The sequence below is a fragment of the Erythrolamprus reginae genome, unplaced genomic scaffold, assembly GCF_031021105.1.
Source record: "Erythrolamprus reginae isolate rEryReg1 unplaced genomic scaffold, rEryReg1.hap1 H_7, whole genome shotgun sequence".
Classification (NCBI taxonomy): domain Eukaryota; kingdom Metazoa; phylum Chordata; class Lepidosauria; order Squamata; family Dipsadidae; genus Erythrolamprus; species Erythrolamprus reginae.
In genome coordinates, this window is record NW_027248528.1 from 898,743 (window position 1) to 925,688 (window position 26,946).

Below are 26,946 nucleotides of genomic sequence, written 5' to 3' on the forward strand. Positions count from 1 at the left end.
TATTTAAATACAGTATTTACAATTTTAGATATATTTTTTTTTTAAAAAAACCTGCCGATCGAGTTCGGCGGGCTGTTTAAATCTGCCGATCGACTTCCTCAGAAACCCGCGATGAAGTGAAGCCGCAGTAGGTGAAGCGCGGTATAGCGAGGGACTACTGTATGTCTTGATGTGTGAGCTAGAGATAATGAAACCTGTATTCCAAAACCCTTGAATGACCCCATTTGGAGGAATCTACCCAGTCTTTTCCAGTCTTGTACACAAATGTTGGAGGAGCGATGTCTATACTTCCCCAGATCTAAATTTGCACTTCACGTTAATCATAATTCAACGGTATACTGAATCGCGCGTTAAGACTGTCAGATGAACTTGGTCATTGCCATTTGTGAACATGCTGCCCCGTGTGTCGTCGAAGGAGTGTTCACTTTTTTCATGTTATTCCTTTTGCAGGAGCTGCAGGAGAACCAGAGCACACCCAAGCGGGAAAAGCAGGAATGGTTGCTGAGACAAAAAGAGAACATGCAACATTATCAGGCCGAGGAAGAGGCCAACCTTTTGCGGCGCCAGCGGCAGTACTTTGAGCTGCAATGCCGGCAGTACAAGCGCAAGATGTTGCTGGCACGCCATAACTTGGACCAGGACTTACTGCGGGAGGTGGGGACCAGTAATGGGAGCCTGATGGGAGCAGGAGGGGAGGGTCTGTCTGGCCTTGAAAATCAAAACTGCAGGAAGTGTACTCTGAAGGGTGGGTGTGTTGGGCAGGCTAAATTGTGCGCCCCTTTCTCCAACCGTATCTCTCCGGAAAGAGTTGTCATAATGAACAGTTACGTGAATGCCTGCCTTTGCAAGCTCTTTATGACTTGTTTATTAATTAAGTCCCACTAGTTAAATTAAGTTAGGCCACCCAATTCCAGAGCAGCTCTCGACAGGCTGTAATAGGAAACAATTTAAAATATTATAATACAAAACCATACATAAACTGTTCCGAGGAAAAATAGCACAGCCTCTAAGCAAATTAGTTAAAAAGAATCTGCCATCGACTTTAATCCAAGGCATGAAAAACAGCCAGGTTTTAAGAGGTGGATTAAATTAAGCCAGGTTGAATGAATCCTGGGGGGGGTGATTTTAGAAGAGGGTGGGGGCTCCACAGCAGGAAAAGCCCACACTCTTTGGTCCCATTGCATAACAGTGTCTACATCAGTGGGAACCAAACCATGTTGACAGTGCCAGCCTTGGTATGTGCAGACAATCCACAATACCATCGAGGACTTCAGTTAATTCGTTGGACTCTGGGTGGCATACATAATAAAACCATAATAACAATAAATAATAGTAAAACCTCATAATAAAACCATAATAACAATAAATAATAGTAAAACCCCATAATAAAACCATAATAACAATATCACTATAAAACATTCATCAGTTCTAGGCCGGAGCAGAGTACTGTGGCTCAATGGCCCCAGGTCTGCCGGCAAAGCTCTGTTTTTAGTAGTTATAGGTAATAACTAGACAAGCAGTGACCCACTGGGTCTTCCTTTCAGAAGTGTTTCCTTACCAGATTCCTGAATGACAGAGGGTCTCGTGTGGCGTCTTCACTGGAAAAACTGCCCATGTTGAACTGTACAGCTCAGACATCAGCACAGGAAATATTTTATGACGTGTATTATGTCATAAACTGGTTTATGATCATTATGATGTCATAAAGTGTTTCATAAAATTCACTAAATTTCAGTTCCATGGAGATTATGGGTCCCAGATTTTGGACACATTAGTTCAAGTCTTCGGAGAGGGGCAGCATACAAATCTAATTAATAATAAAAATAATAAAAAATCAATCCATTTGAGGGACCCTCGGTTCATAAATTGTTGCCTAAAGCACCATTTCACCCAGTTAAAGGTTATGGAAAGGAGAGTTTTTTTAAAAGAAAGAGAGAAAAGCATCACCTTTAATTGCACCTGGGAGTCTATTGGTCAGGGCAGCTTCCTAAACAAATGTATTCCTGGCCACAACTGCCATCAGCTGTTTGAGCAGGAGTTGTGTGTTCACAAAGATCCTCAAATTGTGGCAGCAGTCCTGAAGAGGGAAACATTAACCCTTTCAAGACTAAAGATAGAATCTCTCCAGGTCTGGGTAGTCCACATGCCCAAAACAACTCGGTCTTCTCAGGGTTGGGTGTTTCTACCCATCCAGATCCACACAGCCTGAAGGACTGGAAGAAAAGCTTGTGACAATCACTTGATCAGCCCTAAGTCAAGACATGCAGTTGGAGATCATAATCGTGATATCTGATGCAGTCTCATTTAGATGCTCGTGTGAGGCACATTGAGGTCTAGTCCACCCCGCGTGTCAAAAGTCTTGGGCTTGATCTCCCTGCCAACACCAATTAAACTCAACCCTAGAGAAAGGAGACCAATCCCTAGATGGTCCAGAGGGATGTAGTGGTTGATAGTACCAGCTCTCATATGGATCACTTGCACAGATAGAATACTAAGGACAATGAAAAACAGCTGGTGGCTGTTGCTGGGCCATCAAAAGAGGATATTCACTGGATAAAAGGAAAGTGCTGTGCATTTCATATACATGGGAGCCATGGAACATGATGTTCTGACTCTGCTCTCTCTCCCCCCCCCCCCAAATTTCCAGGAACTGAACAAGAAACAAACACAGAAGGACCTGGAGTGCGCCATGTTGCTGCGCCAGCATGAGTCCACCCAGGAGTTGGAATTCCGTCACCTCCACACTGTCCAGCGTACCCGGACAGAGCTTACCCGCCTGCAACACCAAACTGAGCTGTCAAACCAGCTGGAGTACAATAAACGCCGCGAACAGGAACTGCGCCAGAAGCATGCCATGGAGGTCCGGCAGCAGCCTAAAAGCCTCAAAGTAGGTGCTACCTACACGCCACCTTGCTGCCAGTTGTGCCCGGAAGGGCAGGTTGTGGGAATTCTGGAGTCAGGTCAGGGGCACCCAGGGGTGACAGAAATGGACAGAGATGAGGCTGGAAGTCTAGGCTCCGGAGACGACCCTTTGGGTGGGCACGGTCCTGGTGACAGTGTGGCAGGGGATCAGGAGCATCTAGCAGGTATGGAATGTGTCTACACTGAGGAACTAGATCCAAGAGGGTGTCTGTTGGATGTCCTGGAGTCAGATTGTATTTGTGACGATCCGGGTGATGTTACACATGTTGGAGAGGTTTTGGAGTCAACTCAGGTTGACGCTGAGCTAGTAAACTTGGCAATAAAATACCCAGACCTTTTAGAGATGCATACACAGGAGGACATTTTAAAGTCTGAGTTAGACGGTCATGAGCAGACGGTCCAGGAATGCAGTCAAGAGGAGGAAACTCCACAGCTGAGCACAGGGCATATTGAGCCTCATGTCCAAGAGTGGCCACCGAAGGGCGTAGAGTCTTTGGTGTCAAAAATGAGAGATTATGGAGAGGTGGAGGCAGATTGGCCCTGCATGGCAGACACAACTCCAGATGGGCAGGAAGAAGCAGCTTTGGAGGAAAGGCAGGAGTGTCTGGGGCTTGAAGGGGAGGGTGACGATGTCTTAGATTCGAGCAGCAACGGTTGGATTTTAGACTATTCCGTAGCAAGCCTCAAACAGCAAGAACTCTATGGCAAGGGAGTGGCCGATGAAGGTCTAATAGGCCAGAGTTTTTTTGGAGAGATGGATCTCTGCGGGGATGCGGCTGAACCTCTGCTGCCAATCTGGGGGCGGCCAGGGGTCCCTGAGCCTGATGGCCAAGAAGCCGATGATGAACTAGAACCATTTCTGTGCAATGAGGATTTGTACCCTCGGTCTCTCCCCACTATCCTAGAGGAGGGGTCCTTGAGAGGTTTAGGCGATGGCTGCCCGGCTGGCGACGATCCCTACAGCCAAGAGGGGGCTGGCAAAGCCCACCCAGGGGCCTCTCCGGTGGCGGCCGTTTTGCCTCATGTTCTCTGTGTGGTTCTGGCCTTGTTGGTCTCTGCGTATCCTTGCGCCCCCACTCTCCTGCTTTTGCTCGCTGCTCTGTGGGCCCAGGGGGGCAGTTTTCAAGACATCCTCCTGGCCCTTGAAGGATTCCTAGTGGGCCTGGCGGTTACATACACCCTGTTGCACTCTGTCTTCCTTCTCTCCGGGTCCTCCTTTCTGCTTCTTATCAAATTGGGGGGGACAGTAGGGGTGGTGGCGTTGAGTGCCAACAGGGGGCGCCTGTATGTCCCAGTCATTCTTTTGGCCTCCTACCTCTTAGCTTTCCCCTGGGTTTTCCTGCCCCTTTACCTCCTGGGCGCCCTGGCAAGGCACAGCCTAAAAGGGTTTCCCCGCCACGCCCGCCGGGTTTTGCTCTTGGCTCTCCTGCATCTCCCGCAACCGGTTTTCCGCATCCTGCAGCGCCTGGGGCTGGTCAGTGAGCAGGGGCTCTTCCGCCTCTTCCCCAAAACAAACAAAGGCAGCTTCCGGAGTCGTATCCCAGTATTATCCCGCCAGCGGCAGCCTCCCCTCCCCTGGCGCCACTGGATCCTCTCTCTCCTGGCCAAACCCATCCGTACCCTCAACAGGATCCTCACCAAGGTGATCTGCGCCCAGCTGCCCCCTTCTGTGCTCCATTGCCTGAAGGGCTTGTATGTTCTGAAGGAGGAGAGGCCCAGCCGTATCCCCTGCCTGGTGGCACGCGGGGCCAGGCGCAGGGGCCGTTCCGGTGGGCCGTTGAGGCGGTTGAATAGAAGCAGTGGCCATGTGCGCGTGTCCCCATCTGTCAGGAAGCCCTGGAGATAACAGCCCCCTCAATATCCTGGGTTTCTACCCACCTTGCCTAACATTGTGAAACAAGCCATTCCAGTCAAACTGCCTGTCTCTGAGATGGCAATGTTCTGTGCAGCGGGCCAGCTTCTGGAATTCAGACCAGAAGCACTTTTTTCCAGTATTTACTCTCAAGGCCATTTTTTCCCTCCCTCCAAGGTTTGTTGGTGTTTTGCTGTCTTCTTGCCAGGAGGCTCTGGGCAGGATGTGTTTGGTAAAAGAAGCTTTAATATGAGCAGAGCGGAGAACCAAATGTTTGTGCAAGCTCTGATTGTTTATATATTGGATGTGGACAGGAGATTTTGTCTTGTGTTCATTGTGTCAACGAGGAAAGAATCACCCTTTGTGTCAGCTATTTGTGAAGACCAAATACTTCTTATTTCCCCCACCTGGGATAATGCGGTGAGTTCCAGGTTTGGCAAAAAAAAGAAAAAAAAGAATAATGTTCCATTCTTAAAATTCTTTCCAGTAACCTCTATTTAAAAGATCCAGTAATGGCTGCTTTTTCCATCTTCACCATCTCTTGCACAGCGAGGAGATACATAAGTGTCTTCATTTCAAGCCATTTCTACCTTCCGAAAAGTATTGAATTCCGATTTCTGCTAAAATACACTAGTTCTTCATCTGCCACAGAAAAAGAACCCCCTTATGAAAACTTGAGAAATTAAACATGTTTTTAAAAACCGAGTCCTTCAGCTCCTGAGAGTTTGCCTATTTTTAAGTGATTCTTTCGCCGTTCATATGTACTTCCACCATTGGTATGTGTGTGTGTGCATGTTTACACACACATACATATATTTTATCATTTTTCACCATATTTGTAACAATCCCCCTTTTAAAAAAGTTTGAACTTGAATGTACATATTTGTATTTGTGGGTAGGTTGATAAGCTTTATATAATTTTTAATGGAGGGAAGAAAGGGGCACTGATAGAATTTTTAAACAATACAATTTGACTGAAAATGGGAGAAATTCATAAAATGACAGCTTATTGCTGTAGATTTTTTCCACTCAAAACAATAATGGGCCATCCAGTAGCTTTTTTTTTTCTTTCTTCCTTTTTTAAATGAAAAACCACTTGCTTGCATTTGAAACAAATGGCTTGGCATTGCGGTGATTTGTTTTAGTTTAGGCATTTTGGTCAAAGAAGAAAAATGACCAGATATGAAAATTTTACGTTTCTGTATGAATGTCTCCTGCAGCCAGGGCATAGCAGCCTCTTTAAATAAAAAACAAAGTTGTTTTGCCTTTTAAGGCTTCCCCCAGTGTGGTTTGAAGCCTTATAGGCAGGAGAGCAGCCTTTTCATTTTCATTTTATTTTTTACAAAACTGGAAACTCTAGACCAGGAATGTCAAACTTGCGGGGTCACAGCAGCATCATGTGATATATCGGGACTTTTTCCCCCTTTCTCTAAACCGGGAAGGGGTGTGGCCAGCAAGTGACGCATCTGGCCCACGGGCTGCAAATTTGACACCCCTGCCCTAGCCCATCTCTTTAGTGCAAGGGTGGATCTCTGAACTATGATGCTCCATTTTTCTTATTTTTCCCAGGGTCCACTATGTTTTATTTGCCAAGGAATGGGGTGCTCCATATGGAGTAGCTGCCTCATAATATCACAGTCCCCCTCTTCTCTTTTTATACTTTTAAAAAACTCTGCTACCCTGTCATTTCCAGGAACCATTTCCTTAAGTTTTAGAGTATAGGTGTTAACATCTGTCTCACTGGTTAGGATATCATACCTGTCCCCAGTTCACCTGTGGCTTGCTTCTCAAATGACCCTTTCACACTGGGAGGGAGGGGTCAATTTTTTAGAAGCCAGGTTAGAGAGTTCTGGAAAACCCAGATGCTTGTACTGCTTTCCTGTGTGGCTCCCACTGTTTTTCCTTTTTTAACTTTGAACAGATAAGCACTAAACTCTTATCACAGCCACTTTTTAACTCCAGTATCTTAATCTATTTTAATTGTGACCTACTGAAATCCTCTGCATTAGGATGACTTTGTTGAAGATTAAAGGGGAAGCTGCTGTCTAGAATCCCAGTTCAGTTTGCATTCATTGTTTTGTTGGTTAACTAGCTTTCAAGGTTTTATTTATTTATAGGGGAACAAAACCAAAAGTCCAGTAGATTCTATATAAACATACATCGTCACAGAATCTATGTTTTTTTTTAATCCACTCAGGAGGTTTGTGTGAATGACAACAAACAGAGTGATCCTGAATTCTCCAATGTTGAGAATAAATCCTGTTTGTTTCATTAGCAGTTAATTAAGAAAATGGGCTTTGCAGTGGCTAAGATTTCTGCCTTTCTGAGTTCTTCATCAACTGCAAACCATAGCGTGTTTTATAGAGTTAAATCAGTTTGAAAGTCTTCATTTTTATTTATTTTGGTAGCATATTTTTAAATGGTTACTTCTGTGAATTTTTATGGTGTTTTTTTTTTAGTTTCTTACATCCACTCATGTTGTAGTTAGTCCAGTTTCCTCCTCCCAATTTACAACCCCACCCATCAATGCATTTCAGATGTGTTTAGATATAATTCCATATTCATTGATTCTGGCTTTTGGTCCCATGTTTGCATAAAGCACATACCTTGTATTTCTCCCTTTTTTAGTTCACCTGTGATTTTTTAATTTATTTAAGTTTTGCAACATCTATAGATTTGTGTATTTTTTAGCATTCCTTTTAACCTTTTTTTTTGGCAAAGCTTGTTTTCATTCATTTAGATTCTATTTTGTTCATTTTAATAATGTATTTTGTATTCCCATTTTTTGTGTGTTTGAACTATGTTTCCCCCCCTCTATCTTCACATTTAAAAAAAACAATGTTAAATAATTTTTAATTTATTTCTCCCATTTCATGTGTGTGGGGGGGGGACATTCTTCTGTGGTTTATTTATTTCTCCCTTCCCTATTGTGGATGCATGTGAAATTTTGAAGGAAAAAAAAATAAAAATTCTGCACCACAATTTACCACCTCTGTATTGTGAATTTTGAGTTTGATGTGATTTGATTTTTAGGAAAATAAGGCATTTAAGATTAAAAACAGTATATATCTATTTGCATGCACTCTGCCAAAAAACATCCTCAAGTGATGTACTTTTAGATTTCCAAAAGTAAAATTATTTGGAGGGTGTAAGTAGAGTCTGTCCTTCCACATTCCACTATTACCTTAATTCTTTGTACCTCTTTTTCTCTCCTTCTGACCTCTCAAATTTATGAGGCATTAATGAAGTTGTAAATTAAAATAACATGCACAGGGAAAAAAATGTATAATCTAGCCAGAGGTTCTCAACCTTTCTTATGCCGCGACCCCTTAATACAGTTCCTCGTGTTGTGGTGACCTCCAACCATAAGTCTAGCACCAATTCTCCCAACAGAGCTTTAAGCTGATTGGCAGGAAGGTCAGAGGAATACCCCCACTGTAAACGCCTGGTTGGTCAGATTGTAAAAATATGTTCCAAGAGGCCAGAATAGAAGCTTTAGGTGTTGTCTTTTCCCATGGTCTTAGGCGATCCTTGTGAAATGGTCATTTGACCCCAAAGGGGTCCCAACCCCCAGGTTGAGAACCACTGATCTAGACATCCCCCCCCCCCCCATCATTTGTAGTTTGGGGTCATTTTAAATGTTGTCCAAAGAGTGAAGAAAGATTGCAGCCATGAAAAGATTACTCTTATAGCATAAATTATAGATAATTGAATGGGTTTTGATATAAGGGATGCCATCTGAAATGTAAGGAAATAAACATTTTGCTCATCAATATGAGCTTTGAAAGGGTGAATTAGACTCAGTCTAAATAAAAAGAAAATAGCATTTTCTTGATAGCACAAAAGTTCATATCCAAAGCTCACACCATAATTGGAAACATAGCTTGTAAAGGGGGGAAAACATGTAATTTAGACTAACCCCACTCCTTGCATCACATTTTGTGATAGTCAGGTGGATTCCTGCATCAATTTTTGCTCAGAATGATTTCCCTCCCTTTGTGTTTTCCATGTGGCCAATTTTTCATGGATCATGGGGGCTGTAGTCCACATAACTAGAGTACACCAAATTGGGAAAACTGGTGTTAGCATTCTTCACAAATTATTTTAAATTAGTAGGCTGTTCTAATTCTCTACTGAATTGTTTGTAGAGACTTTTAGCCTGGCTGACAGAAGAATAAATCATTAAAAGGCCTAGCCCAAGGGGTAGGCAAAGTTGGCTCTTCTATGACTTCAACTCCCAGAATTCTTGAGCCAATCATATTAGCTTAGGAATTCTGGGAGTTGAAGTCCACATGTCATAGAAGACCCAACTTTGCCTAGCCAAGAACTGAACTTTTCCAAAATTTAAAAACCATTTATGATGTTTGTCCTGGGGTAACTTGCAGGTCCAATTTTGTCAAATGTATTATGTTTGTGTCCATCATAACATTTGTACAATGAAAGAGAACAGATAATTGCCATTATTGCAGACTCTTGTCTCTCAAAATCAGCTGAGTTTATTCTGTCAATGACTGAAAAATTGATATCTTGGGTTTTGCTAGGCAAAATGGGATGTCCATTTGACATCTTAATGTCAATTTGACATCTTAATGCTGAAATCTGCTCCACCATCCTTCCTTCCACTTCTCCAATATGTATTTTGAAAAGAATTTCAATAGTGATTAGATTAGAAGAGAAGGCCTAAAAGGAATTTTTAAAGTGAGTGCAGGTGGATCAGGAGTTACCCCCAATAGAGCTAAATCTTGAAAAGGTATTATGTGGAAATATTACTGCCCTGAATATAGATCCGAGAATGAAGAATATTTTCTGTTGCAGAGTAGGATAGAGGATGAAGAGCCATCATCATCTCATTGGGCAATGGGTGTTGAGAATATCACCTACAATCTATATTTAGCACATGATGTGGAGCAGCAGTGATGTCAATTTTTTAATCCAGATTATGGTGATTTGCACTGATTTCTTTCCACTTTAGCATTTTAGAAAAACTTAACATGTAGTTGTCTTAAAGGTGCTTTTTCGAAAGGCAGCTGGAATATTTTTTCCTTGAGTAAGAAAAACAAAATGTTTGATTGTCACCCAAGAAACTTTATCTGTTGTGATGGTGTGTGTGTGTGTGTGTGTGTCAGGGTTTGAAGGACAGGTATTGACAGTTGAGATTGAAGAGTAGGGCAAGGGAAGGATAGTTTCTCACTGGGGTTGGGGGGAATGGAAGGGTTGTATTTCTTTGCAGTCATCTGCTCGTTAGTGCTCTCTGTGAGATATGTTGAGGGCAATTGTGGGTTTGTCTTTGGCCTCGGGGTCACCTGAATCAAGGTGCAATTGTGGAATCTTCTTGGAACTGTTGCATTGTAGACTGGAGGTAGGTGAGGCACAGATAAACCCCCAAATGGCCTCAAGAGCTCTCAGGGGGAGTATTAATGACCAGATGACTTCAAAAAACTACAGTCCTTCGATCACCGCCACCTGCTCAGAACCTATCCTTCCATACGCCACTGTCCCGTCTCAACCATCAGTACTTATCCAACACCTATCTTTACTGAAAGAGTAGTAGATGCTTGGAACAAACTTCCAGCAGACGTGGTCGGTAAATCCAGAGTAACTGAATTTAAACATGCCTGGGATAAACATATATCCATCCTAAAATACAGGAAATAGCATAAGGGAAAACTAGATGGATCATGAGGTCTTTTTCTGCCGTCAATCTTCTATGTTTCTAACACCACCCCTGATATCAGAATTGATGACGTTTTTTGGATGAGAGACCAAATGTTTTACACTTCTTCCTCAAAGGGGGGGACGGACGGGGGGGGGGGGGGGCAGTGCAGTTGCCTTTTGAAAAAGCCCCATCAAGACTGCTGTGATCTGGATGAATCTCCGCAGACACCCAGTGTGCAGTTGTTTAGCACACTCCAAAGTGTGTGTGCAAAAGTTTCTGACATAGTTCAGAATCTGTCATATCATTCATTTGTGCCTTTTATATTTAGGGTCATTGATAACTTCAGGAAAAAAACAAACAAGCAAATATTTACTGAAAGTTTGTCCAAGATTTAAGCCTCTTAAGCAAGCAGACCCCTCGTAAGTTTCTCTCCTGAAGCATCGGTTGGCTGTCGCTTGGCCATCAGCCAAACACAGATAACCAGGAAATAGAATCAATGTGGAGAACTGGCTAGAACCCTTCAGCTGCTTCTCAATTCATAATACAGGTAGTCCTTGACTTTCGACCACAATTGGAACCAGAACTTTCATTGTAAGCAAGGCATTTTTTTTGCCATGGTTGTAAAGCAAATCACTTGCTGTGGTTAAGTGGATCACAAGTGGCAATCACATCACATTGTTGCCACCATTGTAAATAAATGCTGGCTTGCCAAGTGCTTGAATTTCGATCATGGGAATGTGAGTCCCGATTGGTTGCAAGTCACTTTTTTTCAGAGCCGTTGTAACTTCAAATGGTCATTGAACGAATGGTTGTAAGTCGAAGACTACCAATAGGGAATTTCTAGCAGGTCGTCCTTTCGGTTCCCGTTGTCCTAGTTAATCTACAGGCAGCCATCTTCCCATAATGGAATATATGAAGCTTCTTCGCCAACTCATTCCACTGGTTTCTTTTTTCCATGCAGCCTTGTGCCATTTATCCTTCATGGGGTCTTAGGTGAAAAGAAGACTGTCCTAGTCCCATTACTTGAAGCTACCTCATTTGCAATAGTTATAGTTTATTAGATTTGTATGCCGCCCCTCTCCGAAGACAATGTCAGCTAATGCATAAGTGCACTGTTCTTTCAGAGGCAAATCCCATTTCGAGGTACAGTGTTCCCTCAATTTTCGCGGGGGATGCGTTCCAAGACCACCCGCGAAAGTCGAATTTCCGCGAAATAGAGATGCGGAAGTAAATACACTATTTTTGGCTATGAACAGTATCACAAGCCTTCCCTTAACACTTTAAACCCCTAAACTGCAATTTCCCATTCCCTTAGCAACCATTTAGATTATTACTCACTATGTTTATTTATTAAAGTTTATTAAAAAAAATATTTATTAAAGGCAGATGAAAATTTGGTGATGACATATGACATCATCAGGTGGGAAAAACCGTGGTATAGGGGAAAAACCCGCAAAGTATTTTTTAATTAATATTTTTGAAAAACCGTGGTATAGACTTTTCGCGAAGTTCGAACCCGCGAAAATCGAGGGAACACTGTATATCTAATTTAATTGGGTATGTCTAGTCTAGTGAAAAGAAGGACTAGGGATGATATGATGGCAGCATTCCAGTATTTGAGGGAGCTGCCCCCCCCCCCAAAAAAAGAGTGGGATCAATCTATTCTCCAAAGCAACAGAAGGAAACTCAGCAAGGAGAGAAGCAACCTAGAACTAAGGATAAATTTCCTGACAGTTAGGACAATTAATCAGTGGAACAAGCTGCCTCCAGAAGTTGTGAATGCTCCAACACTAGAGGTTTTTAAGAAGATGTTGGATAACCATTTGTCTGAAGTGGTATAAGGCTTCCTGCCTGACCAGGGGTGGGTTGGACTAGAAGATCTCCAAAGTCCCAACCTGTTCTGTTACGTTGTTATTTTTCATCAGGCTACGATCCAGGAAGCATCTTTATTCCATTAAAGTTATTTGATTCAGCTGAAACTCTTTCATACTGGTGCTACTTTGATTTAAGTGGGAACATTAGAATGGTAAAATTATGGAGTAAAACTACATTTAGTTTATTCCCACCAAAACCCCCACTGGTGGGAATTGTTTGTCTAATACATGCTCCTGTCTCTCTCTCTCTCTCTTTCCCTCTCTCTCTCTCCTTCTCTCTCCTCTTCCTTTCACATTTGTTCTTTATTTGTCATTCTCCTTCTCCCTCCTCGGGTCACTGGCATTGTGCTGTTTTTGTCTTCTTGTCTCCTCCCCTTTTTTTTCTCCTCTTCCTCCTCTTGCTCCCCTAGTCCAAAGAACTGCAAATTAAAAAGCAGTTTCAGGACACCTGTAAGATCCAGACGCGTCAATACAAGGCCCTTCGCAACCATCTCTTGGAGACCACCCCAAAGAGCGAACACAAGGGGATTCTCAAGCGTTTGAAGGATGAACAGACCCGCAAGCTGGCCATCTTAGCCGAGCAGTACGACCACAGCATCAATGAAATGCTCTCCACCCAGGCCGTAGGTACCCCGCACTGCCCTCCCCTTGGGTGGGAGAGAGGGAGGAATCGGCCCTTCCAGAGAAGAGCGTTTTCCAACTATGCTTTGAATCCCAGGCTCCAACCAATTCTTTTTTATTTTATTTATTATTATTATTATTATTATTTCCACCTTTTACCTTCTTCCCCCAGTTTTGGGCAGCAAAAGTTTAACATAAATAAAATGACCAATCCCGTTGGATATGGGCTGACTACTTGTGGTAGAATTTATCTCCCTTGAATAAAGCCCCCCGAGAGGATTGGTTTAATCCTTAAAGCGTCGCTTTGATTTTATACCAGTTTAATTGTCGTGCTTTTTCCCAAAAGAACAATGGAAGAGGAGATGCTGAGAGTAACACATTTTAGAGAGCCATAATTGCTTGCTCTCAAAACTGTAGTCCCCAAGGCTTCCTTCTTGGCAAAAGGCTAGCTGCAGAGTCACAATCAGTCCAATGGGGCCCTTGTTCACCCCTTCTGAGGTGGGTAACGAGTTTTATAGTTCTGGGGCTGATAAGAATTCCCTTTGCCATAACTGCACAAGGAACATCAGCTTTGAACTCCTGACTCCATAAGCAACGTAAGTAGCACTTGCTTTCTAAACAGAATAGACAGAAACCCAAGAGGTACCCGTTGTCCTTGGTTGAGATGGGAGATGCTCAACTAAGTTGAAATTCTAGCCATTGTCAACTAGGGAGCTTTACCACAAAACAGGAATTTTAGCTATATAATCCTCTTGAGGTAGTGAGCCCTCTAGCAACAGTTTTGCATTGCATACAGCCTAAATCAGTGATGGCGAACCTATGGCACAGGTGCCACAGGTGGCACACGGAGCCATATCTGCTAGCATGTGAGCTGTTGCCCTAGCTCAGCTCCAAGGTGCATGTGTGTGCTGGCCAGCTGATTTTTGGCTTGCACAGAGGCTCTGGGAGGGTGTTTTTGGCTTCCTGTGGGCCTCTGGGGGCATGGGTGAGGGCACTTTTACTCTCCTCCAGCTTCAGGGAAGTCTTTGGAGCCTGGGAGGGAGAAACCAGAGCCTATTGGGCCCATCAGAAGTTGTGAAACAAGCTGTTTCCAGCCTCCAGGGGAGTTGGGGAAGCTGTTTTCGCCCTCCCCAGGCATTGAATTATGGCCATCGGCACCTGCACATGCGCGATAGTGCGTGGGCACGCTCTTTGGTCACCCAAGGGGAAAAAAGGTTCGCCATCACTGGCCTTTCTGCCTTTAGTCTTAGGCCAATGCCCATTCCAGAAGCATAGGGAAACTTGGATTATGAAGACAAAGCTTGTCTGTCCCTTTAAGAGCCATGCTATCCTAAGGAGTGGGTTTTGCGGTGTAGGACTTAACTTCTCCCTCCTCCTCCTCCTCCTCTCTCCCTAGCTGCGTTTGGATGAAACTCAAGAGGCAGAATACCAAGTCCTAAGGATGCAGCTCCAGCAGGAGCTTGAGCTGCTCAATGCTTATCAGAGCAAAATCAAGATCCACACCGAGGCCCAGCATGAGCGTGAGATCAAGGAGCTGGAGCAGCGGGTGTCTATCCGCAGGGCCCTCCTAGAGCAAAGAGTAAGTATTTCCCAATCTCCCTGCCTCTCCGGGACAATCTCTGGAGCTTGGGGGGGGGGGGGGGTCCAAAGATATTGCAGCACCCACCCAGATTTGTAGCCCCCTCGTCAATCCCACTCAGGGCCTCCCAAATGTGGATTGTCCTCTTCCATGCAAATCTGAGCTATTTATTCTTAGTTCTAAACTCAGCACTAAAGATGAACGTATTTTTTCCATTGAATGCTGCAGTCCCTAGAAGAATCGGTGGAGACCATATATCAAAAATGGGTGGGGCTTCAGGGAGTTTTAGGCAAAGCCTAAACCACAAAGTTTTTCTGATATTGAGCTCACACTGACATTCTGGGTTGTTGGGTTTTTTTGGCCTTTTGATATCACTGTCCCCACCCGGCAGGCAAAAACAGAACCTTGTTCCTTGATTTCTGATATCAGACCATGTCTCTGGCAAGAATTATCCATGGCTAATCCATAATCACATGAAAGACCCTGTCTGAATCAGCAACCCTTAATTATTTCCATGTTGTGGTTTGGAGTGAGAGCTGTTCTGCATGTTGTGGGTGATATGTTCTCCTTGAGCTACATTGTGGAACAGAAAAATCACAGTGGTTGATGTTCATGTTGATCATAGTGTACAGATAATTCCTTTTGAAAAGTGGGGAAGGGATCATGGGCATTTGATCAGTTTTCTCTAAAATCTATGCAAAAATCAATCACAAACAAAACCGCTCTTTTCTCTCCTTCCACAACCTCTTCGGTTTTTAAAGTGTTGCCTATTCACTGTCGTTTGGAGTTGAGCAGCTTCTAAATTTAATAAAAGAAGTAGAAAGCATAGATTGGTAGCTCCAGATATCTAACAGTGGCCAACTATTCAGGGTGCTGAAGACTAATAGAGGGGAAAAATGTTTTATGAAGTTTGCTCCTGATGGGTGTGAGGATGGTTTCTTCAGCGGGAATTCATGAAGAAGGTGGTTTAAACAACATTCTGATGACATCATATCAGTAATAATTTAATTTAATTTAATTGACTTATATGCCGCCCAATCCCAGGGCGGATTCACAACAATGAAATAATACAAAACAATATTAGGAAAAGTCAAATCTCAGGGCGGCTCACAACAATGAAATAATACAAAACAATATTAGAAAAAGTCAAATATTACATAGTAAAAACAGTAAAATCCCCATTAAACTAAATGATAAAACCTCTGAGCTAAACTATGCAGTCAGACACACATACATACCAAGCGAATCACAGTTTGGCCGTGGCTAGGTGTTAACACTCATGGCCCCCAGGCCTGCCTGCAAAGCCAGGTCTTCATGGCCTTTCGAAAGGCTAGTAGGGTGGGAGCAGTACAGATGTCAGGGGGTAGTTGGTTCCAAAGGGCCAGGGTAGCCATAAAGAAGACCCTCCCTCACGGGTGGGCAAACCTGCACTGTTTAGTAAATGGGACCTGGAGAAAGCCGAACCCTGTGGAATCTAATTGGTCTCTGGGAGGTTTGCAGCAGGAGACGGTCCTGTAAATTATTATTATTATTATTATTTATTAGATTTGTATGCCGCCCCTCTCCAAAGACTCGGGGCGGCTCACAATAGTAAAAAACAATGTCAAAGAACAGATCTAATATTAAAAAGAAACACATATAAAACCCCTCATTTAAAACCAAACAACACATACATACCAATCATAAAATATAAAAGCTTAGGGAGGTGTCTCAGTTCCCCCATATCTGGTGATATAGGTGGGTCTTGAGTAATTTACGAAAGACAAGGAGGGTGGGAGCAGTTCTGATCTCTGGGGGGAGTTGATTCCAGAAGGCCGGGGCCGCCACAAAGAAGGCTCTTCCCCTGGGGCCCGCCAAATGACATTGTTTTGTCAACGGGACCTGGAGAAGGCCAACTCTGTGGGACCTTATCGGCCGCTGGGATTCGTGCGGTAGCAGGCGGTTCCAGAGATACTCTGGTCCAGTGCCATGTAGGGCTTTAAAGGTCATAACCAACACTTTGAATTGTGACCGGAAATTGATCGGCAGCCAGTGCAGGCCACGGAGTGTTGTAGAGTGGGCCAAAATAGTCTGGTCCTAAGCCATGTAGGGCTTTTAAGGTAATAATTAACAGCTTTTGTTACTTGGCTTCCTGGAGGGATCTGATTGGTCACTTGAGAAAGGCTGCTGGATTCTCCTGAACTTTTAATCTGACTCAGCAGATCTTCAGTTATGCTTTGAGCCATAAAGTGCCTCTGTGAAGTCACACAATGACATTAATCCTTTCTCGAACTCTTTGCTTTCCATGGACAGTAGAGAGGGAATAACAATAATAAATAGGTAGTCCCTCCCGATCACAGTTTGAGCCCAATCAAGACCAGAATTTCCATTGCTAAGCAACAGTTTATTAAGCATGTCACATGTGGGTTTTTTTTATAATATTTTTTTTTTTTGCCAGGGTTGTGAAGCGAACCATTGCACTTGTTAAAGAGAATGAGACCTATCCCCCCCCCCCCCCCCGCAATTGACTAGAACCTCGGTGGTGCAGTGGTTAGAGTGCAGTAAAGCAAGCTACTTCTGCTGATCACCAGCTGCCAGCAGTTTGGTAGTTCAAAACACACGGGGGTCAAGGTTGACTCAGCCCTCCATCCTTCCGAGGTGGTTAAAATGAGGACCCAGATTGCTGGGGGCGATAGGCTTACTCTGTAAATCGCTTAGAGAGGGCTGTACAGCACAGTGAAGCGGTATATAAGTCTAAATGCTATTGCTACTTTGCTTGTTGGAAGCCTGCTGGGAAGGTTGCAAATGTTGATCATGTGACTTTGGGATTCTGCAATCATCGCAAATTCATGCTGGTGGTTAAGCGCACAATTTTTATCACATGACCACGGGAATGCTGCAGTGCGAGTAGTCCTCAACTTGCGACCACAGTTGAGTCCCAAATTTATGTGGGGGCTAAGTGAGAAATTTGCTAATCGGTTTTTGCCGCATTTTATGACTTTTATCGCCAGGTTTGTTAAGTGAATCACTGCAGTTGTTAAATGAGTTAACGTGGTTGTTAAATGAATCTGCTTCCCCTATTGACTTTGTTTGTCAGAAGGTGGCAGAAAGGGAGTCACATACCGTATTTTTTGGAGTATAAGACCCACCTTAATTTTCGGGGAGAAAAATAAGACTCTGCCTACCAGGTATTCATCTCGCTAGCATCCTTTGGCACATTATTTTATCTCCTGGTTAAGGGCTTAAAAAATGTATTCTGAGAGAGTAACAATGAAAGAGCTTGCAAGCCATAAGAGCACATCATTAGCACCTGGAAAGAAACAGTCTGAGCAAGTAGAGCAATGGAAAAAAACCCTGCAAATTCTTGGAAAACATTCTTCTTTGCAAAGAGTTAACAATGAAAGAGCTTGCAAGCGGGTAAGAGCTGGGAACATCGTTAGCACCTGGTTAGGGCTAAAAGAAACTTACTCGGAGCAAGGTAGAATAAGGGGAAACACCCTGCAAAGACTTAGGGCTTGGAAAACATTCTTCGCAGAGAGAAACAATGAAAGAACCTGCAAGGTAAGAGTTGGGAAGATCATTAGCAGATAGTTAGGGCTGGCGGGGACGGGCGGACACTACATTCAGAGTATAAGACGCACCCAAATTATCAGCCTCTTTTAGAGAGGAAAAGGGTGCGTCTTATACTCTGAAAAATACGGTAAATCCAGGACACAACATCCAAATTGTAGATCATGTGACCATGGGGGGGGGGCAGCAATGGTCAAGTGTGAAAAATGGTCATTCGTCACTTTTTTCAGTGCCGTTGTAACTTTGAACGTTCACGAAATGACCTATTGTAAGTTGAAGAGTTCCTGTAGACATACGCAAGGACTGGTCCGAAGGGACATTTTTCAAGACCATGTAACTTTCAAATAATCTCCAAACAAATGGTTGAAACTCGAGTACGGCCTGTATTAGTGCTTTGAGTAAGAAAAGCTTTGTGAAATTTTAGGGTTTTCTTCTTTTTTTTTTGTTCTTCAATTCAGTTTTAGTTTTATTACTTCTACAGCTATTTAGATGAAATTACTTCTCTCCTTCTCTTCCCAACCGTTTTCAATTTTTGTATTCTGGATTTAGAACCCAGTAATCTTCCTCCTAAATGAATCTGAGGCATTCATGGTTCAGTTTTTGTGTGCTTCTGAATAACAGGAGACATTCATTTATCTATCTAGTACAGTGATGGTGAACCTTGTTTCCCTCGAGTGCCAAAAGAGCATGGGCATGCGCTATCGTGCATGCGTGAGTGCCCACACCGATAATTCAATGCCTGAGGAGGGCAAAAAACAGCTTCCCCCACCCTCTGGAAGCCCTCTGGAGGCCGAAAAAGGCCTGTTTCCTAATTTTGATGGGCCCAGTAGGCTCGTGCTTCACCCTTCCCAGGCTCCAAAGGCTTCCCTGGAGCAGGGGGAAGCCAAAAATGCCCTACCAAAAGCCTCTGTGTGAGCCAAAAATCAGCTGGTCGGCACACACATGCACATTGGAGCTGAACTAGATCAATGGCTCATGTGCCAGCAGACATGGCTCTGCATGCACCTGTGGCACCCGTGACATAAGTTCGCCATCACTGGTCTAGTATCTACCTACCTGTCTATCTGTCTGTCTGTCTGCCTATCTATTTATCCATCTATCTATCTATCTATCTATCTATCTATCTATCTATCTATCTATCTACAGGTAGTCCCCGGGTTACGTCGTCCCCGATGTACGACGTTTTGTCGTTACGACGATCCGAGGACAGCTTCGAAGCTGCCGCTGCCACCTCCATTCGGGCGAAGGGATCTCCACCGGGTCTCCGAAGCCGCCGCCCACCGTGGAGATCCCCTCGCCCGAACAGAGGCGGTGGTGGCTTCAAGGAAGCAACAGCCGGTCCTTCTCGGCGCTGTGTTGCTGTAACCTCCAAGGCTGCCCACCACAGAGATCCCCTCACCCGAATGGAGACGGCAGCAGCAGCCTCGGAGGCTGCAGCAACGCAGCGCCAAGAAGGACCAGCTGTTGGTTCCTTGAAGAAGTCACCGCTGTGTAAGTCGGAATATTAATGTAAATCGGAATATTCCGTTTTACACCAAACTCTGCTTACGACGGGCCGTGGGAACGGATCCCCATTGTAAGTCGGGGACTACCTGTATTTATCTAATAGATTAGATTCCTATGCCGGACTATTCCTCGGTCTCAGGGCGGCTCACAGCAAAAATAAATACATAACATGAAAAAAATCAAAGTCTAAAATCATACTAAAACCCGAGCAATTCTGTTTGGGCTTTACTTCTGTTCTCTACTAGCAGGATTGAAATGCACCCAGTTTGCTCATGCCTTTGGTCGTCGGAAAGCCAATCGCGAAGGCAACGCGAGACTCCGCCCATCTGCCCAAACACCGCCATTTGTGTTATTTTACCCTCTGCGTGTGCGCAAAGCGTTGTGTACATGTGCAGAGGGTAAAAGAACCCAAATGGTGGTGGGTGGGCAGAACATCACGCTCCCTTCACAACGACCGACAGCCGCGAGCGAACCGGGAGAATTTAACGCCTGCCTGCTAGGCAAGTTGATTTCAGCTGTAGCAGCAAAACAATACTGAACTGTGCTTTCATAAAGCACTGGATTCTCTTTTTTAACATAGAGAAATAGCTGGGAATAAGCAATATTCAAGGCGCTCCAATTATATGCTCCTCTTGTCTTTGTAAAGTTCCCCCATGGGATCAGACTATGCATCTGAGACCCTAGCATGACAAAAGCAATTATTTCACTTTTAATTCCTCAATTCCTGTGGAATTTGCATTCCTAAGAAACTTGCAAAATCTATTACAATTGGGATCGCTTTGTTCTAAAGTGGTTTTTTTTTAATATTCGGGTTTTTGTTGTTTTTTAATTAATCTGAACCAAAAAGTCCTATCTCCTTTTGTGGTTTTTTAGGTTCAGCTATGAAGCTGCAGGCATCTAATTGAAACAGTGAGAATGAGTACAGATTATGAAATACAGTGGTACCTCTACTTACGAACTTAATTTGTTCTGTGACCAGGTTCTTTAAGTAGAAATGTATGTAAGAAGAAGCCATTTTTCCCATAAAAATCAATGTAAAAGCAAATAATGCATGTGATTGGGGAAACCACAGGGAGGGTGGAGGCCCTGTTTCCTCCCAGGAGATTCCTAGAGAGGTCCCACAAAGGCTTCTTCCCGCCTTTTCCGGCCCTGTTTCCTCCCAGGAGATTCCTAGAGAGGCCCCACAGAGGCTTCTCCCTGCCTTTTCCGGTTACAGTTTTGGAGGCTGGGGCTTGTAAGTGGAAAATGATTTTTGAGAAGAGGCAAAAAAAGTCTTGAACACCCAGTGCTTATCTAGAGAAATTTGTAAGTAGAGGCGTTTTTAGGTAGAGGTGCCACTGTATTCCCTATCCCGTGATGGCGAATATGTGGCATGCAGAGCCATATCAAAGGGCACATGAGGCATTGCCCTATGTCAGCTCCAGCACGCATCTGCACGCTAGCCAGCTGATTTTCAACATTGGGGAAGGCCATTTTTGGTCTCCAGAGGCTTCAGGTGGTTTCCCGGAAGCCTTGGAATGGCAAAAAATGACCCAATGGGCTAACCGCAAGTTTATTTATTTATTTATTTATTTATTGGATTTGTATTCCGCCGCTCTTTGCGGACTCGTTCAGGAAAACAGACATTGGTTGGCTGGTTGGTTGGTTGGTTGGTTGGACTTGCATGCTGCCCATCTCCCAAGACTCAGGGAATCTCACAATATATAAAAATACAAAAATCATTTCAGAAGCCCCAATATTTAAAACAATCTTAAAAACACTCTGCACTCTGGAGAATCCTCCTGAAGTCAGGGCATGGTGAAAAACGGCCAAACAGGCCGACCGGAACTTCAGGAATATGAATTTCTAGTTGGCCTGTTTTATGCCGTTGTGAGGCTTCAGGAGTCCGGATGCTTCAGTGAGACCTGTGTGCATGCACAGGAGGAGGGGGCAGCACAGTGTGTGTGTTATGCGCATGTCTGGAAGGAAGCGCAGCGATTGTGTGAATGAGTGGGGGAGGGCATAGATATGGGCACGTGCGCTAGCACGGACACACACCCTTTTGGCACACGAGCCAAAAAGTTTTGCCATCACCGCCCTATCCCGTATGCCTGTTTTGGGGACCAGGAATCTCTGTTATCTCTAATTTAGAGCAGATGTGCTGAGTGCAATTCGACCAACTTCATGCATATCTTAAAGAGGGTTGTTACTGAATCCAATTCTTAATCACCTTTGGCATGGTTACTTCTCAATTTACAATAACCGAGACCAAAATTTTTGTTGCTGAGCAAAGCAGGTGCAAGTTTTGCCCCATTTTACAACCTCCACAGTTGTTAAGTGAATCTTTGCAGTGGTTAAGTGAATCATGCCATCCCATGAGACATTTTGGCTCAGTGGTTAGAGTGCAGTACTGCAGGTTACTCCTGCTGCCTGCCGGCTGCCTGAAGTTTGGCAGTTCAAATCTCACCAGGCTCAAGGTTGACTCAGCCTTCCATTCTTCCGAGGTGGGTAAACTGAGGACCCAGAGTGTTGTGGGCTATAGGCTGACTCTATAGACTGCTTAGAGAGGGCTGTAAAGCACTGTGAAGCAGTAGATATGTAAGTAGCTTTGTCGGAAGCCATCTGGGAGGGTTACAAATAGACACTTGGCAACAGTCATAAATACAAGCCAGTTGCCAAGTGTCCAAATTTTGATCACATGACCATGGAGATGCTGCAAAGGCCGTTAAGTGTGAAAACCAGTCATAGGTCACTTTTTTTCAAATCATTTGTAATGGTCGCTAAACGAATTGTTGTCAGTTGAAGACTATCTGCAGCGTATCTTTGTTGGGCCTACCAAGCGAGGCGAAACGGCTGCTTCTCACCGCTGCTCTGTGTTTGTGGATTCTTTGCGCTTGAAGTCACGGTGCATTTCCCCTACTCCCTTTCTTTCTCCAGATCGAAGAGGAGATGTTGGCCTTGCAGAATGAACGCTCTGATCGCATCCGCAGCCTCTTGGAGCGCCAGGCCCGGGAGATCGAAGCCTTCGACTCTGAAAGTATGCGCCTGGGATTCAGCAACATGGCGCTCACAGGCATTCCAGCTGAAGCCTTCAACCAAGGCTACACGGCCCCTCCACAGCCCTGGCCCTCCCGCCCGGTTCCCCGCAGCGGCTCCCATTGGAGCCACGGGGTTCAGAATACGGCGGGTGCTCCTCACGCGTGGAGACAGCCCCCCATGCTGGCCCCGCCCCCTTCTGCCTGGCTTCACCCCCCTTCCTCATCTCCCTCCTCCTCTTCCTCCTCCTCCTCGGCTCCTGGTGGCCGCTCCAATGTGGTAATGCTGAGAAACAGCCCCCAACCCTTGCGCCGCACAGCTTCGGGCGGCCAGTCGGACCAGGGCATCAGCCGTTCAGCCAGCGTCACTTCTCACATCCTCAACGGGTCACATTTTTCCTACTCGTGAAGCGATTGGTAGAGAACAGGGAGACTTGGCTGGAGGCAAACGGGGGATTGGCTGGTGCAAAAAAAAAAAGGGAGGGAGGCGGGGGCATGTTATCCGGGGGTCGATAAGTTTAAAAAAAAAAATCACAAAAATGGGAGAAGCTGTGAAACTGGACCACAGTGGAAGGCTCTCGGTCATCCTCAGTAGCCTTTTGAGTTGTCAATCACCAGGAGAAGGTTGGACTGTGAGATGGAAGGTTGAATTCTCGTCCTCTGGAGCGTAGCTGGTGCCTCCAAGATCGTGGTTTCCTATCCCCCGCCAAATGGATAGAGACATTGAAGCTGCGAACATGATGTTGGCAGTCTACTCTTGCGTCCCTGCCGGCTGCCCAGTTGCTCCCCCAGCGTTGCCACAATCTGTAGATGAAGACAGACCAAGAATAGTGTTCCAGCAATGGAGATAAAAGTTATCTCTTCAGGGTGTGGCTGAACAATCTCTTCTCTTGAGAAGAGAGTGGGTTGGGGGGTGGGTGGGGAAGAAAAGGGGAAAAAAACTCTCCCACAATACAACAAATCCAGAATTTTTTAAAAAAATTGTGCGCTGTGGCTTGTTTGTGAGTGTAACTGGAGTTGCTGCAGCCAGAAACCCTGCTTCTTCCTCTCCAAGGCCGGGGGTCCCTTGAAGGCAGCTTGGCTAGTGAGGGGGACGGACAGGCCTTGGAATTGGAGAGAATCCTGGATTTGCATTGATGGTGGGGCTAATCTGCATGCTTAGAAATTTTCAGAGTGACAGTGAAGAACTTTGCATCCTGGGTGTAGACACTTGGCTTTTGTCCCTGCCCAAATCCACAGACAGGGAGGAGATGACGGAGTTTAATCTGCTTTCTCTGTACCTTCCTTAACTTACTCTAGCCCAAGGACGGGAGAGGGAAATGTATAGGACAGGCTACTCTGGGTTCTAAAATCTGCATTGCCTTCTCTTTCTCAACCTACTCCAGCTCTAGAGACTGTCTCGGCCTCATGCTGGTCGCACGTGATGGGGAGAATATATGGGTTTCCAACCCTTCTTCATCCCAATCATGATCCGAATGTAGATATTAATCAGTGCCCGCCATCCACCACCCCAGTGTCTGTTTTGAGATGTGGCCCTAAGTCCACCCTCCTCGGGGGATGATCTATTAACGGTCAACCCTTAAGCTTATAAACATTGTCTTTCTTCCCTCGCTCACCTCTCTCTTATGGGAGAAACACCCAACAATTATTGTAACAAGGGGCCGCACGTAGAGCACATTTAGTTTCCTGATCACAATCTAGATCTCCAGAAGAGGTTTAGCTTAGTGCTTATGCAACTAACCTTTATATGAAATTACCTCCTCCGAGTTTGCTTTAGATGCATTTTGCCCACCTTATAATTTTCAATTCTTTTTTGTTTTTAATCTTTTCCATGTTTTGTCACCTATCACAGCCTTGGCACCTTCCGTTGCTCATGTTAACCTCTTCCAATCTGCAGCTCTGCAGACCTGGGTTCATATTTGCACGCAAGAGACTAGGTTGCAGAGTTCTGGGAGCCAGCAGAGTAGAGCACTTTACTTGGTTGGCTCGGATTCTACACAGTGCCATTGTCAACTCATTCCTTCCTGCGTTCTTACACATTCTCCTTCTCAAGCCATACACCCGTTCTGTAAATTACAGAATAACCCAGTATGATCAAACCTCAAAGCTGTCTATCTTAGGGACCACTTGACCTAATAAATTACGTTGAAGGCCAGCTATCTCTCCACTTCAGGCTTAAAAAACAGGGGCTCCCTTTACGCTGAGAGGCTAGCAGATCAATCAACCTGAGAACAACCAGGATTAGACCATCCACTGATCGAAAGATTTTCAGAATCGTGCATCTTCCTTTTTTGCGGATTTGCCTGAACTTCCTAAAATTAATGCCGTGAAGGGCTGTGCATTTGACAGGAATTAAATAGATCTAAAACCTGGTTTCTTTCATGAGAGCAAATTGATCTGGCAGTGAGGATGACTTGGGATCCATTCTCTCTTCCTGTCTCCTTCCCCACTAAAATCTAGAAAAACCTAGTGGGTTGGGGGTTTTTTTTTGGCAGTTCTTGCAAAATGAAGCGTCGGGGGTCATGTTCATTCACAATACTGAAAGTATTCAAATTTTAAAGAATAGTGTACAGTGGGCGGTAGTGGTGTCCACCCCAGGAGAAAGTCCTTTTCTTTTAGCAGTTAATCAATCAGAGGAGAATGCCAGGGTGCCATCCAGTAACAGCAGATGAGATGGGAAATCCAGTGGTGAATTCTCTTCTTTTAAATTGCCAAGTGGGAGAATTCTAAGGAAATCAAAATTCCCATTATTGGAAAGCTAAATGTCAGATGGGTAGAACTTCCAAAGACACTTGTTTTGTATGCTTTACAATTAATGTCCCTGTTGGGGTTTGGGCATCTAAACTAGGCTGACTCTGACCAGTTGCTAAAGTGAGGATTTCGCCAGTTCCTATCTGTAGTTTATGTAAATAAGGCTCAAATTAGTGAAGTCCAGGGGGAGGAAAAACTGCCCATTTCACAGAAAACCACTTTTTAAAAGTTTCTCAACCTTTTGAAATGGGAGTGGAAGAGAAATAATGCTGGCAGCCTAGAGAGGGACCTTTGTCTTAATAAACAGGGAGGGTGTTTATTATCATTCAAACGTGAGCTTCTAAAAAAAACCCATTCGGAGCAGTTGGGGAGAGTTATTGCAAGGTATCCCATGTGCATGCAAAAAAAACCCAAATCTGCCATGGTAGAATAGAAGGAGATTCTTGGAAGGACCCAATAGTCCGCCTCTTCCTCTTCTTAAAAAAAGTGTCGCACTCGTGAGATTTTGCTGTTCTTGAACCTGAAATTTTTCCCTTTCTCCAGTGCAAGGCAGCCAAAGCACATCTCCCCTCTCTCCCTTTACCAAACATAACAATTCTCAAATCCCCCACCTCCTTTTCTCCCCACCACCCACAAATCACAGATTCCCCCCAACCCAATCCTTAGGCCGAAAGTTTGCCTCCACTGTCCACTTGTCTGGTAGATTTTTCCCAGACCTCCTCTCCCAGATTTGGCAAGTCCATTTTCTACTTGAATCCAGGCCCCCTTTGTTTAAGAGGGGAGGGTGGGAGGGAGGAGGAGGGGATCTTTGATGACTTCAAGATGTCCATTTAGTGATTTCTTTTCTCCTGCCTGTCTGGGACTGAGAAATGGGGTTACAGGGAGGGATACGGCTGGAGGGGCTTGATGTATTATAATAATCCTTATGTTTCTTTTTAAAAAATAATAATCTTTTTTTTTCTGTTTTTGGTGCCATAAATTTCCCCATGTACAGTTTTCCTGTTTTGTTTTTATTTTGGTTTTTGTTTGTTTGTTTGTGCTTCTCCGCCCACCCCCACCCCCTTTTTTTTTTTCTTTTCCTGTCTCCCTCTGTGTGGGTGATTAAAAACTAATGTGAGTGTGTGTATGTATGTCTTTTTTTATATATGAAGAAAAATGTTGCGGGGAAACTTAGACATATGTGTCCTATGGAATGTATTAGAAAATAAAACACTTTTTAAAAAACAAAAAGAGAACGGGGAGGGGTGGGATAGCTTGAATCTTGAATCACAGGAGAGCAAAGGATGGAAAGAGAGCACGAAGGTGGAGTTGGTTGCTCTCTAGAAGGCCACCAATGGGAGAGGCTTTGGGCAGGGTGAGAAATCTTTTAATAAAAATGTTGAATATTTAAAAAAAAAAATAAGGGTGTCTTTGTCTTTTTTCTTTGGGGGCGGGTGAAGAACTCCAGACTTAAAGCAAGTTTCTTTGGGGATAAAACTCAGATTACACTAGGGAACAGCAATTTCGTTGTCTTAAATCTGTGATTTGCTTTCAACTAACTTTTGACCTCTGAATCCAAAAATAGCCACCGTTTTTATCTATCACGTCAACTATTTAAGCTACAAGATGTTCCACCGGTGTGT

At 44.4% G+C, this 26,946-nt stretch overlaps 1 protein-coding gene across 10 annotated transcripts in view; it reads left to right on the forward strand.

Annotated features, from left to right (window-relative positions):
* LOC139155837 (serine/threonine-protein kinase TAO2) overlaps positions 1-26,723 on the forward strand; it is a 54,811-nt gene extending 28,088 nt beyond the window's left edge. For 6 of the 10 annotated variants that reach the window (XM_070731156.1, XM_070731151.1, XM_070731152.1 and 3 more), the window contains 2 exons: positions 451-654; positions 2,648-4,945. In XM_070731156.1, coding sequence (XP_070587257.1) covers positions 451-654; positions 2,648-4,768 — 2,325 coding nt within the window. In that variant the 3' untranslated portion in view covers positions 4,769-4,945. The other 4 variants (XM_070731157.1, XM_070731158.1, XM_070731159.1 and 1 more) reach the window with 2 other exon arrangements.
* Positions 26,724-26,946: the final 223 nt, after the last annotated feature.